We start from the raw sequence: 14,856 nt of genomic DNA on the forward strand, positions 1-14,856 counted from the left end.
CAGGAGGAGGGGCCCTGGAATGGGGCTGGAACAGGCTCTGGGGTCAGGTCTGGAAGGACCTTACAGTGCTCTTCGGAGTTGGATCGGAAGGCGTAGGATTAGGATTGTCTCCGCAACTGAGAGCGAGGCACTGGGGGCCTTTCTGCCCTTGCAGCAGGGACAACTCTGTCCTGGACCCTGAGCTCTTCCTGGTCATCTGGCCTTGGGGAAGGACCCTGCCCCTCCCCCACCCCACCCTTGGGCACAGCTCCACACAGGGGTGGAGGCAGAGGAACAGAGTAGACACTGATGGCCTCCGGGCCACCACTACGGGGACTTGGCTCATCCCACCCGTCCTACTCAACTCTCCAGGGGCACCTCTGCCCCATCTGGAATCTGCCACGCGGGAGGAACCAGGCCTTGAGTGAGGCCAACCCTTGCTACCTGGGCTGGGCCCTGCAGCCCACAAAGGGCCTCCTATCCCCAGATCCCTGGGGGCCGTTGGGCTGTGACCAGGCAGGGGCACTCGGGGCTCTGGCTGCCTGGCCTGGGGCACCTGCCCCCTCCCCCAGCCCCTGGCTCAGCACCATCCCTGCAGGCTTCCAAGGCTCATGGCTGACCCGGCCTGGCGGGGTCGGGTGGGGAGAGGGTGGGCACGGAGCAAGGTGGGGAGGAGTCACCACTGGACGCCCCGCCGTGTGCAGGGGGATGGCGATGAACTCGAGCTCTGGAGACGACTGGCAGGAGCAAAGAGGCGGGCTTGGGTAGAGCCCTTGGCGTGTGCCTGGCACGTAGTGGGCGCTCAGCCGGAGGCTGTCGGGGAGCCCCTGGGGTCTGGGGTGCTGTGGCAGGAGGCTGGCCCAGGAGAGCTTCGGACCGGGGAAGGAAGGTGTCCCGTGGCGGCACCCTCACCCCAGGGCTGGGGCGGAGGAGGCGGGTTTTAGATGGGGGCCTTTCCTGCGCCCTGAGGACTGTGAGAAAGTTCTCTGCTTCCTCCGTCTCAGAGGCTGGGCCTGGAATTTGTGGAGCCTGGAATTGCTCACTCCAGGGGCTGCCAGGAAGTGGGGGGCGGGTGGGGAAGGAGGCCAAGTTGGGTGGACGCCAGCTGTCCCCGGCCCCCTCGCATCCTGCATTCCTGGAGCAGCTGGAGGTGGCAGGAGGCAGCCGGGCACGGGTGTGGGCCTGGGGCAGAGGTCAGGGCCCCTTCCTGTCTGACCGTGGCCGCTCTGCCTGCTGCCCCGGGCTGAGGAATGCAGTTTCCTTTCTCAGGAAGGCTCCAGGTCTGGCTGGAGTCTGCGGAGCTGGGTTTGAGCCCGGGGCCTGCCATTCCCTCACCGCGTGTCCTTGTGACTCTGCCTGTCTGAGCCGCAACGTCTCCATCGGGAAAATGGGGCGGGGAGCCCCCCTCCCTCACAGGGCGGCGAGGATTAAGCGAGCTGGTGTCTCAGGGCTGGCGTCTGTTTCCCAGGCTGCCATGACAAAGCGCCACAGGCCGGGGGCTCACGCAGAAGTTTATTTTCTTGGTCTGGAAGCTGAAGTCTGAGTCAGGGTGTCACAGGGTTGGTTTCTCCTGAGGCTGCTCTCCTTGGCGTGTAAGCGGCCGCCGTCTCCTCCCCGTGGGTCCCTCTGTGTGCCACGTTACCTCTTCCTTTAGGAAGAAATCGCTGCTGCTTTTTAGGACACCAGTCGTGTTGGACTCTGGCCCCCACCCTAATCCCATCATTTTAACTTATTGTAAGGCCCTGTGTCCAAATGCAGTCGCCTTCTGAGGTGCTGCAGGTTAGAACTGCAAGCTGTGAATTTGGGGGAAGCACATGGGAAGACTCGGGAGGGGTGACCCCCAAACTTGGCGAAACCAGCAGCTGAGTGTGCAGGTCCAAGCCGGGCTCGGGCACAGCCGCCGCCCTCCGCTGCCTCACAGCCCTGCCTGCCGGGAAGCGGCCCCGCCCGGCACCCTGATCGGTGCGTGCAGAATGTGACTTCTGCCCCCCAGGGACAGCCCGCCTGTACCACGCTGCCTGGATTTTCCAGGCAAAACTTGGTCTCCAGGAGACCGTGCCTCCTGAGGGCCCGGTGGGCACGTCCTCCCCTGGCCAGGTGGGCAGGCCCCGCCCCGAGGCTCTGCTCCTGTCACTCCTGCCTGACCTCGGGTCCCTGAAACGCAGGGGCCAGCCTCCCCTCACGCCCCCATCCCAGTCCAGGCAGCCGCCACTGCGGGGATGGGCGCTGGGCCTCAGTTTCCACCCCCGGAGCTCCCCGCTGGCTCTGACAGGCAGTGGTTCCTGCGGTCGGCTGGAGCAGGGAGGGAGGGTTCCTCCATGCCCGAGAGGGGCTTTTTCTCTGTGGGGGTGACTCAGCCTGTAGTCATTGCCGTGGGAGCCGGTTTCTGGTGCACAGGCTGCCAGTTCCCCTTCCTGGGCTCTGGGGACATAGCGGTCAGCGGCCGCGGCCGGGGAGCCCACCTGCCGCCCGGCTCAGTGGTGCTTAGCCACACGCTCCCCCATCAGACGCTGCGACTTCCTGCTGCGCAGCTGCCCACGCGGGGTCTGGAGGTCCCTGCCTCGACCACTGACCCACCTGCTTGGCATCTGGGCCGCTGACAGCAGCAACAACAACGAGAATATACAAATAATGGTTTTTCTAGTCATCATCAATAGTAAACCCTTCTATTTATTCTTTAATAAAGTTCTAGCACCAATGCCAGGTGCTGACCTGGACACTCAGAGGGGAATGAGGCAGACCCCGGCCTGGCGGGTGGCGAGCAGCTCGTCAGTCGCTGAGGTGCCGCGCGGGGATAGTGCTGGGTGGGCCCGGCTCTGCCTGGGACTCCACGGTTCACTGTGGCCTGTGGTGCTTCCCAGCGGACATGTGAGGACGGGCCAGTGGCATTGTTCCCGCTATTCAGAAAAGGAAACTGAGGCCCTTTTGGGTTCACTGATCTAGAACGAGGTTCAGCAATCTGTGGCCCACGGGTCAAATGCAGCCATTGCCTCTGATCAATACAGGTGAGCAGAACAGAGCCACGCGCATTCGCTTGCCGGCAGTCTGTGGCTGTGCTCGTGCCGTGACGGCGGAGCCGAGGCCCAGCACGGGTCGTCCGGCTGCAAAGCTGAGACTACATGCTGGCTGGCCTTTGCAGGCACAGTTTGCAGAGCCCTGACCCAGCAGCAAGGGGGGGCCGGGGGTCGAGCAAGGGTCTCTGGGTGCCTCTAGAGCCATCCTGGGCGGCCACTTACTGCCCTCGAGACCCTAGGCCAGTGGCCTGACCTCCAGTCGGTTTGTCTGTTCACCTGTGAATTAGGTCAACGATAGCGCCAGGTCTGGAGTGGTTGGGAGGATTTAAGGGGATAAGGAGGTGGCCTGCAGGTGGCCCCGTTGCTGTTGGTGTCATTATTTCTCCATCACTACAGCCACTGCCGTGACCACGACGAGGGCAGCAGGGGTCACAGCTGCCCCCCCTGCTGTGCGTGGGGGGGATCTGGTCAGTCTGTCAGTTGGTCTTGGAAGAGGCCACTGGGCCACCGTGCTGACCTCCCCTCCCTGTCCCTCTCCTGCGCAGGGATCCCCGAGGACTCCAAGGTGGAGGGCCCTGCGTTCACGGACGCCATCCGCATGTACCGCCAGTCTAAGGAGCTGTACGGCACGTGGGAGATGCTGTGCGGGAACGAGGTGCAGGTGAGGCCAGGTGGACTGGTGGGGCGACCTTGGAAGTCACCCCAGGGCCCCACAGAGTAGGGGGCTCGGTGCAGAGATGAGGCTCCGGGGCACTGCATCTTTGGAAGGAGACAAGCTCAGATTTCGACAAGTGGGGGCTGATGCAAGTAGAGATACTTGTTATTTTGTTTAATCACTTACAGAGCACCTACCCTGGGCTAGGGGCCAGGGTGCAGCTGTGAATAGTATGGACACAGCACTGGCCCGCTGGGAGCTCTCTGTCTAGCAGGATAAATGGACGTTCAGCAAATAAACACATACTTCCACGTGCAGGCAGAGCGGGGAGGGAGTGCCATATTCCAGGCAGGGGTGGCAGCGTGTGCAAAGGCCCTGAGGTGGGTCCCTGAGTTGGAGGGTCCTGTAGGATACCCAAACAGATGCATCTGGGACCCATGGGGATGACACTCAGTAGAGAGGGCAGTGGAAGTGGGCAGCAAAGGGCCAAGTCCAGGGTGGGGGGTTGAGGGACCATGTTTGCTGGGACGTGGGGAGAAAGGTGCCAGCCCGACAGGCTCCAACCCTCCCCTGGCTTGTGCCTCCCGACCCAGATCCTCAGCAACCTGGTGATGGAGGAGCTGGGCCCTGAGCTGAAGGCAGAGCTCGCCCCCCGGCTGAAGGGGAAACCGCAGGAGCGGCAGCGGCAGTGGATCCAGGTGGGCGTGCCTGGGACCCTGGAGCGGGGTGGGGGCCGGGGTCTGCGCCCGGCCTGGTGCCCTCAGCCCTGGTGCTGACGCTGCCGCCCTGCCTGCAGATCTCAGACGCCGTGTACCGCATGGTGTATGAGCAGGCCAAGGCCTGCTTCGAGGAGGTGCTGTCCAAGCTGCAGCTGGCCCGGCCGGCCATGGAGGCCGTCATCCGCACGGACATGGACCAAATCATCACCTCCAAGGAGCACCTGGCCAGTAAGATCCGAGGTGGGCAGTCCCCTCGCCACGCCCGTGTCCTCGCTGGGCCCGACAGTGCCCAGATCATCCAGGCGTCACGGTGAACTTCCTTTTTATTTCATGATCCACGTCAATTTCCCAGCAATGACTTGCTTGTTGATAGTTTTTAAAAATCAGAATCCAGTCTGCGCTGTTATTACTCCAAACAGCTCCTATGAGTTGTTTTGTGGATGTTATTTCTTAAAGATCAACATTTTTTTTTTTTTTTTTTAAAGAGAGGAGGTCTTACTCTGTCACCCAGGCTGGAGTGCAGTGGTGTGATCATAGCTCACTGCGGCCTTGAACTCCTGGGCGCGTGTGATCCTCCCGCCTCAGCCTCCTGAGCCAACTTGGTGATGGAGGAGCATGCCACCATGCCTGGCTATTTTTTAAATTATTTTTTGTAGAAATAGGGTCTCACTATGTTGCCCAGGCTTGTGTCCAACTCTTGGCCTCACAGGATCCTCCCGCCTCAGCTTCCCAAAGTGCTGGGATTACAGGTGTGAGCTGGCCAAGATCAAAATTCTCGTCCTCCGGTCATCTTTGATTCAGCACAGATTTTACCACGTGTCATATTAGTGGACTCGGATGATTTATTTCCAGCAAGTGTAACTTTCCCCGGTCAGTTACGCTCCTTTCTGTTCCCAGGCAGATGGGGTTGTCCCCATAACGCATCCGCTGAGTGCAATTTTAGCAGTCGTCGCTTCCCTGTGGGTGACATTTACCAGCTATTCCTTAGGAGCTGGAGAGGACACTGAGAGCTGACATTTATTCTGTGGAACAAACAACTTTCGCTGTGCGGCGGCTGGGGGTGGATGTCAAAATTCCCCTGGGTAGAAAGGCATTGGTGAGACTGTTCTGGAGATGGTCCCTGCCCACCAGGAGGACAGCCTTTTATGTAATTACGCAGCTCCAGGCCGCAGCATTCCGGAGCACGAGTGGCTGGGTTTTTATAAAACTGAGAAGTTCATTGAATCTACTAAAGTGTTTTTCTGTTTTTTTGTTCAAGACTCCCAAAGATGAGTTTTTTCTCTACCTCTAGCTAAGCAGAAAACTGCTATCGCTTTTGGACTAGCAGTTTTCTTAGTTTCTTGCTGTCACGGTTTCAGAAATACCAGGGTCCAGTCTTAGAACACCCTGCTGTGTTTACCGCATGGATTTATGTCGTTATCAGCTGTTCGTCAGGAGTCGTTCAGCTTGCTAATGTCGCCACCGCGGTTTTCTTTAAGAGTAGTAGGACAGCATGCCTCCCGCATCCGGGCTCTGGGGTGGCGGGGAGGTGCTCCGGGAGCCCTGCTGACGTGACTCCCCGGCGCAGGCTTCATCCTGCCCAAGGCGGAGGTGTGCGTGCGGAACCACGTCCAGCCCTACATCCCGTCCATCCTGGAGGCGCTGATGGTGCCCACCAGCCAGGGCTTCACCGAGGTGCGGGACGTCTTCTTCAAGGAGGTCACCGACATGAACCTGAACGTCATCAACGAGGGTGGCATCGACAAGCTGGGGGAGGTGAGGCCGTGTCACCCAGGCGAGGGGAGGGCAGGGCAGGGCCTCCTGCCGTGGGACTCAGGGCAGCCACTCCCCTCCCAGGCAGTCCCTGTAGATGGGGGGGCGGGTCCCAGGGCAGAGGCCAAAGCTGTGGGAAGTTCTGTGGGGGAGGGGGCAGCAGTTAGAAGAAAGAGGGAACATTAACCCCCCATCTGCCTTTATACGGTGCTAAAACATTAAATAATTTAACTGCGAAGAGGGAGGGAGAGGGACAGGAAGGCCAGCTTCAGAGGTGAGTGACGTGACCACCCAGTCACGAGCCCTCCACACGGAGACAGCCCCTCTCTCACTTGCCCCCGTTTCTCTGGCTCTTGGGGTCAGTGTCCCTCCCCACCCCCGTTTTGGGGCAGTTGGTTGCCTGGAGCCCACAGTCGTCAGGTGTGGATACAATTTATCCCGTATCTAAGCGTCCTCCTCTACACTCCAAATCTGGGAGTCCGCGGACAATAATAATCATTAGATTAGGGATCACGAAAAGCCACTTCCCAATTTCGAGGCTGAGGAAACGGAGGCTCTGAGGGGGCGAAGACTTGCCCAAGGTCACCCGGCACCCCAGAAGGGAAGAGAACCTTCTCCCAGCACCCAGACTGGCGTCTCCACAGCGCTGTGCTGTTGGACATGCTCCCCTGCCTCCCTCGTCCTCTGTCCTGGGCCCTGCCAGGCTTCCCTTTGTGGGCACCACCCCCGGTGGCCGTCCCTGGCAGCCAGCGCCAGCCCCAGGGCCTGGACGCTGAAGGCCCAGGCAGAGTGGGGGTGTGCCGCGCTGCGGGGCTGCCTGGCCACTCAGGCGGCCCAGCTCAGGCCCACACGGCCCCACCTCCCTGCAGTACATGGAGAAGCTGTCCCAGCTGGCGTACCACCCCCTGAAGATGCAGAGCTGCTACGAGAAGATGGAGCCGCTGCGGCTGGATGGGCTGCAGCAGCGTTTCGATGTGTCTAGCACGTCTGTGTTCAAGCAGCGGGCCCAGATCCACATGCGGGAGGTGAGCCTGAGGCTGCTGCCCCCACCCCAGCCCCGCTCACCGCCTGCCGCAGCCCATCACCACACGCCCCTGCGTGCTCTCTCCTGCTCTGCTCGCTTCTCAGCGAGAGGCTCCTTCGTCCGGGAAGCTCTCTTTGCTCCCCCAAGCACTTTCCTGGTCCCTCGAGGCAGGACTGCCCTGTGCCCAGCGCTGTGCCAGGCACATGATGGACACTCAGTTAATGTGTGGGTGGGTGAACAAGTGAGCTCTCCACTCCTCCCTGGCAGGCCTTGGGGGTGTTGGCTGGGGACCCCTCAGTGGCACATAGGAAGGGGCTTCACGTGCCCCGTGGTGTGCCCTACAGCAAATGGACAATGCCGTGTACACCTTCGAGACCCTCCTGCACCAGGAGCTGGGGAAGGGGCCCACCAAGGAGGAGCTGTGCACGTCCATCCAGCGCATCCTGGAGCGTGTGCTGAAGGTGAGTGGCCCTGCCCTGCCCTGTGCGTGGCCAAGCCCTGAGCCCAATCCCTGGCCACCACTAGGATTGCCGCCTCTGCGAGGAGGTGTGCCACTGGTCCCCTCGTGCAGAGGAGAACTCTGAGGTCAGCCCACTGGCCTCCGTCCTCCCGCCAGGGCTGGTGGGGCCCACTGACCTCAAGACCCCGCCCCCCCCCCTTCCCTGCAGAAATACGACTACGACAGCAGCACCGTGCGGAAGAGGTTCTTCCGGGAGGCACTGCTGCAGATCACCATCCCCTTCCTGCTCAAGAAGCTGGCCCCCACCTGCAAGTCGGTGCGCCCACCTGCTCCAGCCCCTCAGGCCGGGTGGGGGTGGGACCCACCGCCCCTCTCTTTGCCCCCGGCCCTGACCTCCCGTCTCTGCCGTCCTGCCCGGGCAGGAGCTGCCCCGGTTCCAGGAGCTGATATTTGAGGACTTCGCCAGGTTCCTCCTGGTGGAGAACACGTACGAGGAGGTGGTGCTGCAGACCGTCGTGAAGGACATCCTACAGGGTGAGCGCCGGCAGGGTGTCCAGCCCAAACCCTAACCCCCTCCTGCTGCCACCACCATTGGGATTATTACTGCCAAGCGGAGGCGGGCTGGCAGCTGGTGGGGTCAGCAGAGGTGCAAAGAAAGGCCCGAGACTTACACCCAGGGGCTGGGCCGACCCAGTTAGCTGTGTGGCCCCAGGAGGGTGGCCCTGCATCTCTGTGCCTTACTTTCTTCTCAGCTCCTTGGCTTTGCAGGGAGGGTCAGCTGAGAGAGCAGATGACACAGCATCACAGCCTGGGCTAGGGTTAGCGTCGCAGCCCTGCTACTTTCAGCAGTGAGGCCTGGAATTAGTCACGCACGTCCCAGTCACAGACACCCCCGGGGGGATGAGGCGGGCCCCCTCTGGGCATAGGCGCAGTGGCAGCCGTGGTGCCCAAACTGAATGTCCCACCCCTCCCTGCGGCCCCACAGCCGTGAAGGAGGCCGCAGTGCAGAGGAAGCACAACCTGTACCGGGACAGCATGGTCATGCACAACAGCGACCCCAACCTGCACCTGCTGGCCGAGGGTGCGCCCATCGACTGGGGTGAAGACTATGGTGACAGCAGCAGTGGTGGGGGCGGCGGCAGCCCCAGCCCCGGTGCCCCAGAAGCAGCCACCCTCTCAGAAAAGCGACGGCGAGCCAAGCAGGTGGTCTCTGTGGTCCAGGATGAGGAGGCAGGGCTGTCCTTCGAGGCTGGCCCTGAGCCACCGTCCCCTGCATCCCCAGACAGTGTCACTGAGCTCCGTGGCCTGCTGGCCCAGGATCTGCGGGCTGAGAGCCCCCCACCGGCCAGCCCCCTGCTTAACGGGGCCCCTGCCCAGGAGATCCCCCAGCCCGTGGCAGCCCCCGAGGCCGCCTCACCACCCACCTCGCCCCGGCACCTCCCACCTGGAAAGGCTGTGGACCTTGAGCCCCCCAAGCCCAGTGACCAGGAGACCGGGGAGCAGGTGTCCAGCCCCGGCGGCCGTCCCCCCATCCACATCACCACCGAGGACAGCGCGGGGGTGCAGACGGAGTTCTAGGCCAGCCAGGCCCCATGCTTCTGCTGGACACGGCACACAGGGCGCTCCCCTCAGGCACAGGCAGGCTGGGCTCTAGGGGGGGAGCACCCCAATCTGCGCCTTGTGGCTGGAGGTGGGCAGGGGCTGGTGTGGCACCTCCAGGGGTTGGGCAGGGACAGGCCCACCAGAGTCACTTTATTGGGTTTGGTCAACACTTTATTACTCCCTGTTTTCTCTTCTGTGGGATGATCTCGGATGCAGGGTCTGGTTTCGGGGCTTTCCTCCTTGTGCTGGGGCTGGACACAGCCGAAGGGGGCTGGGAGCCCTGCCCTTCCTGCCATTTGTCTGTGGCCTCTGTTTCCCTCATGGGTCCTGCCATCCTTCTTGGAGAGAGGGAGATAAAAGCATCGTGTGTAGGCTGGGTGCGGTGGCTCACGCCTGTAATTCAAGCACTTTGGGAGGCTGAGGTGGGAGGATCACTTGAGGCCAGGAGTTCAAGGCTAGCCTGGACAACATAGACCCCATCTCTACAAAAAAAATAGAAAAATTAGCTGGATGTGGTGGTGTGTGCCTATAGTCCCAGCTATTTGGGAGGCTAAGGCAGGAGAATTGCTTGAACCCGGGAGTTTGAGGTTGCAGTGAGGTATCATGGTGCCACTGCACTCAAGCCTGGGTGTGAGGCCCTGTCTCAAAAAAAAAAGGATCATGTGCTGTGAAGCCAGCGGATCCCTCCCGTCTTACCAAGGGGCTCGCTGGGACGAGGAAGAGGGAGTCTGAGGCCCTGTCTCTGGCCCTGCTCCCCTCCCTGGCCTCACAGTGGCCGCCAGCCTCGTGAGGGAGGGGAGATGGAAGGAGGGGATGGCCAGGCTGGGGTGCTGGGGGACGATGGGTGATGAGAGGGCTGTGCAGGGGGCCTGGGATGAAATGAGAAAGGCCCGCAATGTGCTGGGGTGTGGAGGGGAAGTGTCCCGAGGGAAAGAGGGAGCTGACCTCTGGGAGGTGCTGGAGGCGAGTGGGTGAGGCCGACATGGTGGGGCGAGAGGCCCTGTGCACCCCACCTCTCCCTACTTGCCTGGGACCCACAGGCCTCTAGGATCCCCCACCTTCTTGTGCCCACATTCGTGCTTTGGGCTGGAGCAGGAGGGCTTTAGGGGGTGTGGTTCTGTCCTCGGGGCCACCTAGGAGGTACTCACCGACGCCCCCAGCAGAGGAGGCTCCTGAGGGGCAGAGGGAGGGGATGTGTCCCCTGAAACACTGCAGGTGGCCCTCTCGGAGGATTTGGGGTCGGGCTGTGGCTTGGCCTCTGCTGCCTCTGAGTCACCAGGTCACTTCCCACTGAAAACTCCAGGCCCCTCTTCAGATGTCCTGGGAGTCGGGCCTCGCCATCATCTCTTTCATACCTTCCTGTTCCTGGGGGCAGGGGTCAAGCCAAGGTGCCCCAGCTCGGCCACCCCACCCCAGGGCCTCCCCTACTGCTGTTGGGGTGGGGGGGGGCAGGGCAGAACCTGACTCCAAGGTCCCTGGGGTGGGTCCCCTTTCTCACCCTGCATCCTCTGTCCCCCAGACCTACTCTCCAGGACGGGGGCCTTAGACCCACAGGACATGCAGCAGTGGCTGGTGCTCAGGGACCACCCCCCTAGCCCCCAGCCCTGGTCTTAGCCGTGTCACTAACCTCTCCTACTGACACTGTCAGATGCCCTAGTGCCTTCGGAGGTTTCCAATAATCCTTCCCAGATATTGTATTGAAAATATTATGCAAACTGTTCAAGCTTCTACTAATCAATAAATGCTTTATTTAAAGCCAGTTGCCACGTGTGGTGCGAGAGGTAGCCGGGGGAGGTGGGGGCTGAGGACTGTCCAGGCCCCTTACGGCTGGGCTTTCTGGGCTCATCACCTCCCTGAGTACCTGTAGGTCCACGGTCGGAGTTCTTGTATTATCCCGTTTTACAGAGGAGGAAGTTGAGGCTCAGAAGGGATTTGTCCATGGTGAACGGCCTTCTGGTGGCTTCCTCAGCCAGACTGTGCGGAGTGCTCCTCGGGCAGCCTCAGGTCCAGATGGCGCCGCCAGATCTTTCAGGACTCCTGACCAGTCACTAGCATTTATAGGGCACTTTACGTGTGGGACCAGGAGCCGCAAGGTTCCAGGAGGGGTGGTGTCATCGTCACCCTTTCCTGTGTACACCGACGCCCAGGAGGGTGGGCAACCGTGGCTGAGGTCGGGTGGCACAGGGACGCCTCAGCAATTCCTGGCAGCTGGTGGGGGTGGGTTGCCCTACCGTTGAGTAAAAACATGTCCCTATTGGGTGGGGCGGCAGCCAGTCACCTTGGGGGATGTGGGCTTCCCTGGTGCCAGTCGGTCTGTGGTGGCCAAGGGCTTGGGTCTGAGCCTTTCTGTCAACAGGGCTGGGGTGAGACAGGGTGTGGGGCCAGAGGCCAGGTGCAACTCTGCCTGGCTGTTGCCCATGGCAAGTTACTAACTGAGCCTCCAGCTCTTCCCCAAGAGGGAAGATGACAGTCCTTGGTCCCTGGGTCCTAGTGAGGAGTTGGGAAGATCCTCAAACACTGCTCCCCGAAGTGGCCCTGCCTGCCACAGGCCCGGGTCTCCCCTCTTGGCCGAGCTGAGCCCTGGAGGGTGTTGAGGGGAGGGGGAACCATCAGATCCCCAGGGTGAAATGCGGGAATGTAGCCAGGCCCCTTGAGATATTAGTACCCTGGCATTTTTTTAATGACTAAAATAATATATTTATAAAATGCAATATTTTATATAAATCACTGAAATAATACAACATTTGACTTATACACATACATGTTAACTGCTAGTTTCCTGCCCAGCACCTGCTGTTCTCAACGGTAATTAACTGCTGATACACTGTTTCTTTATCAAGCAGAAAGAGGGTTGCAAGAAAAATCTGTTTTGCAAAAAAAAAAAAAAAAAAGAAAAAGAAAAGCCCTTTAAAAAGTTGCAAGTTGCTGCTGACACCCAGAAGTCTGGTTACTCCAGGTGTAACCTGGGACTACAGACAACACAGACATCCTGCTGGGTCCTGAGGCTCCCCCTCCCTCACTACCCAGCCACACATGTCCTCACTCCCCACCACAGGAAAGCTCCCTATCCCTCATCCTTTCGTTTGAGAGATTTTACTCTCCCGTCTTCTTGCTTTGGCCAAATGAAATAAACCTTTCTTTATCTCCAAACACCGGTATCACAGTGTTTGGTTTGGGTTGCCTATGGGGTACATGAGCCTAAATTTGGGGTCCTACACAGGAAGGGGCACCAGCTCCCGCCCCAGAAAGCAGGCTCACGCTATGAGGGCATCCGCCCCGCCAGGGCAGTGCTGCGTGAAGTTGGTCCCAGCGAGGCAGGCCCTTCTGCCAGCTTGCTCTTGTGGACGCCGCACCTCGGCGCCCCCTGCAGGCCACCAGCCTAAGTCAGGGACCCTTCGTGTCCCGTGTTGAACGCATGGGGAAACCAAAGCCCAGAGTCTGGCCAGGGTCGCTGAAGGAGCTGGAGGCAGAACCTACGCATCCCGAGCAAGCCTGACACCAGCCCAAAGAAAAGGCTGCCCTTGGCTAAAAACCATCTGCCCAAACGTGTAATCAACACGCACCTTTACAGCAACAGTGTGTGCGTGGCTCCTAGAACTGTGCAACAGACAACCTGCAAGGCTGCACGGACTTAAGAGTTAGGACGCTTCTGGGCTCCAAACCCAGTTGCAAGGCCCCAAGCATTTACCCCCCAGCCTCTGGGTAACAACCATACATGGGGCACATAGCACGGGCCCCAGGGCCACCTGCCTGTGGAGAGACAAGCACTGCCATCACTTGGCTCCAAGTGCCCTTCTCCGCTCTGGGCCCTGGTCTCTCTCCCTGTGGAGAGGGGAGGCTTGGCTAACTCGACATTCATTCAAATTCATTCATTCAGGAACAGCTCAAGCCCTGCTCTGTCCTTTGAGGTACAGCACACTCCTGGCCCCTTTCCCCAAAAGGCTGCCCTCCACCCCAGCCCCAGCCCCAGCCCCTCCCTCTCCTGGGCTCCCACGGGACCTGGTGATGACTCTGAAGGAGACGCTGAGATGGATTTATTGACTTGACGTTCCTGCTTTGGGTCAGCTGCGCTGCATGGGGTGGCGAGGAGGGTGCAGCTGTGGGGAGTGGGAAGGGCCCAGAGCACTGGGGAGCAGCAGAGAGAGGTCCCAGTGGGGCTGGCACCACTTGTGAGCACAGGCCAGCCCTGCACACCTTCCCAGGACAGCCCCGATGGCCTGTGGCCATCCCTCATGCCCAGCCAAGGCCCTCCTGCTTGCCCTCCACATGCAGAGTGGGCGGCACTGTGCACGTTCCACAGGTGAGGACCTTAAGCTCCTCCCCGCCCACGGTCACGCAGCTGGGACGAGGCAGAGCCATGAGCTCGGTGGTGGTGCAGCCACCCCCGCTCCGCCCCCCACAGTACTCAGACCAGCAATGCCTCAGGTCAGGGGCGCCCCCACCTGGCAGAGGCGAGGCGTGCTTGGAGCTCAAGGGGGATTTCCGGGCTATGGGGAAAGGGCCCAGGGCAGGGCGGCCTTGTACTAGTCTGGCCAACATGGGGTGAGTGGGGGCCGGGGCCTGCAGGGGCCGAGGCGGGGCAGCGGCGCTCAGCTGCTGTGGTAGATCCGGAGGCACTGGGCGATGGCCTGGCGGCACAGCGGGCAGGTGCGCAGCGGCTGGCAGCACTGCGGGCAGCAGCAGACGTGGCCGCAGTTGAGGAAGATCATCTGGGCCTGAGGAGGGAGAGGGGAGCGTGTGGGCCTGGCCCTGCCTGGTCCCCAGGAGGGGTACGAGCCCCAGCTCCAGGGCCCTTCGTTGTTCTTTACCTTAAAACTCTGATAGTGTCCCGTGAGCCATTCAAATACCACAGAAATATAGAACATGTAAACCATGGAAAGGGGAAACCCAGTCCTTCCGTTAGCAGTTTGTGTCTATTCTCTACAGTTTATAAAGAATATATAAATAAATACCCTTAATCCTCCAACCCGTTCCTTCTTAAATAAAACTGGGGCTAATATTCCAATGTTTACTTCTTGCTGTCTTTGCCTTGTCCCTCCCAGACACGTCCCCGTCCTCTGTCCTCTCTGTGTACCAGCTGTGCGGTGCCCGCCGTGTGGGAGGACTGGCCCCTACTCTTGGACATTTAGGTTGTCTACAATTTGTTGTCACTCATGCACTTTCCTAACCCCTGAGCTCCCCCGTCTAAACACGATCCGAGCCTCACAGATCAACAGCCATGGGAGTGTAGCTATGCTCTGCTTACACATTTCCTCTTTCTTGGAATTTATCCTAAGGAAACAACCAAGGATGTGCTCCAAACTGTTCAGAGGTGTCTGTCATATCAAGAAACTAGGAGCCACCTACAGGGCCCAAGAGCAGGGCTCAGTTGAATTTGTAACTACTGGTCCCTCCATATCACAGCATCCCCTGGGTCGATTAAAAACCATGGAATAATCAAACTGCTAACACAGTTGCTTTTTTCTTTTTTTTGGAGATAGGGTCTAGCTCTGTTTGTTAGTGGGGCTGGAGTACACTGGTGTCATCATAGCTCACAGCAACCTCAAAACTCCTGGGCTCAAGAGATCCTCCTGTCTCAGTCTTCTGAGTAGCTGGGACTACAGGCGCAGCCACCATGCCCGGATAATGTTTTTTTTTATTTTAGAGATAGG

The 14,856-nt window shown here is 60.0% G+C and overlaps 2 protein-coding genes across 2 annotated transcripts in view; one reads left to right on the forward strand and one right to left on the reverse strand.

Moving 5' to 3' along the window:
* FAM129B (family with sequence similarity 129, member B) overlaps positions 1 to 9,604 on the forward strand; it is a 52,706-nt gene extending 43,102 nt beyond the window's left edge. The window contains exons 6-14 of the mRNA XM_012639702.1: positions 3,539 to 3,654; positions 4,242 to 4,346; positions 4,445 to 4,607; positions 5,935 to 6,122; positions 6,989 to 7,144; positions 7,488 to 7,604; positions 7,812 to 7,919; positions 8,026 to 8,137; positions 8,589 to 9,604. Coding sequence (XP_012495156.1) covers positions 3,539 to 3,654; positions 4,242 to 4,346; positions 4,445 to 4,607; positions 5,935 to 6,122; positions 6,989 to 7,144; positions 7,488 to 7,604; positions 7,812 to 7,919; positions 8,026 to 8,137; positions 8,589 to 9,181 — 1,658 coding nt within the window. The 3' untranslated portion in view covers positions 9,182 to 9,604. The remainder of the gene's footprint in view (positions 1 to 3,538; positions 3,655 to 4,241; positions 4,347 to 4,444; positions 4,608 to 5,934; positions 6,123 to 6,988; positions 7,145 to 7,487; positions 7,605 to 7,811; positions 7,920 to 8,025; positions 8,138 to 8,588) is intronic.
* A 3,559-nt stretch (positions 9,605 to 13,163) lies between these two features.
* The window catches only part of LRSAM1 (leucine rich repeat and sterile alpha motif containing 1), a 38,286-nt gene continuing 36,593 nt past the window's right edge, over positions 13,164 to 14,856 (reverse strand). Inside the window, exon 25 of the mRNA XM_012639655.1 lies at positions 13,164 to 13,920. Within this exon, the coding sequence (XP_012495109.1) occupies positions 13,795 to 13,920 (126 nt within the window). The 3' untranslated portion in view covers positions 13,164 to 13,794. The remainder of the gene's footprint in view (positions 13,921 to 14,856) is intronic.

Source organism: Propithecus coquereli, unplaced genomic scaffold (genome assembly GCF_000956105.1).
Source record: "Propithecus coquereli isolate 6110/MARCELLA unplaced genomic scaffold, Pcoq_1.0 Scaffold142, whole genome shotgun sequence".
Taxonomy (NCBI): Eukaryota; Metazoa; Chordata; class Mammalia; order Primates; family Indriidae; genus Propithecus; species Propithecus coquereli.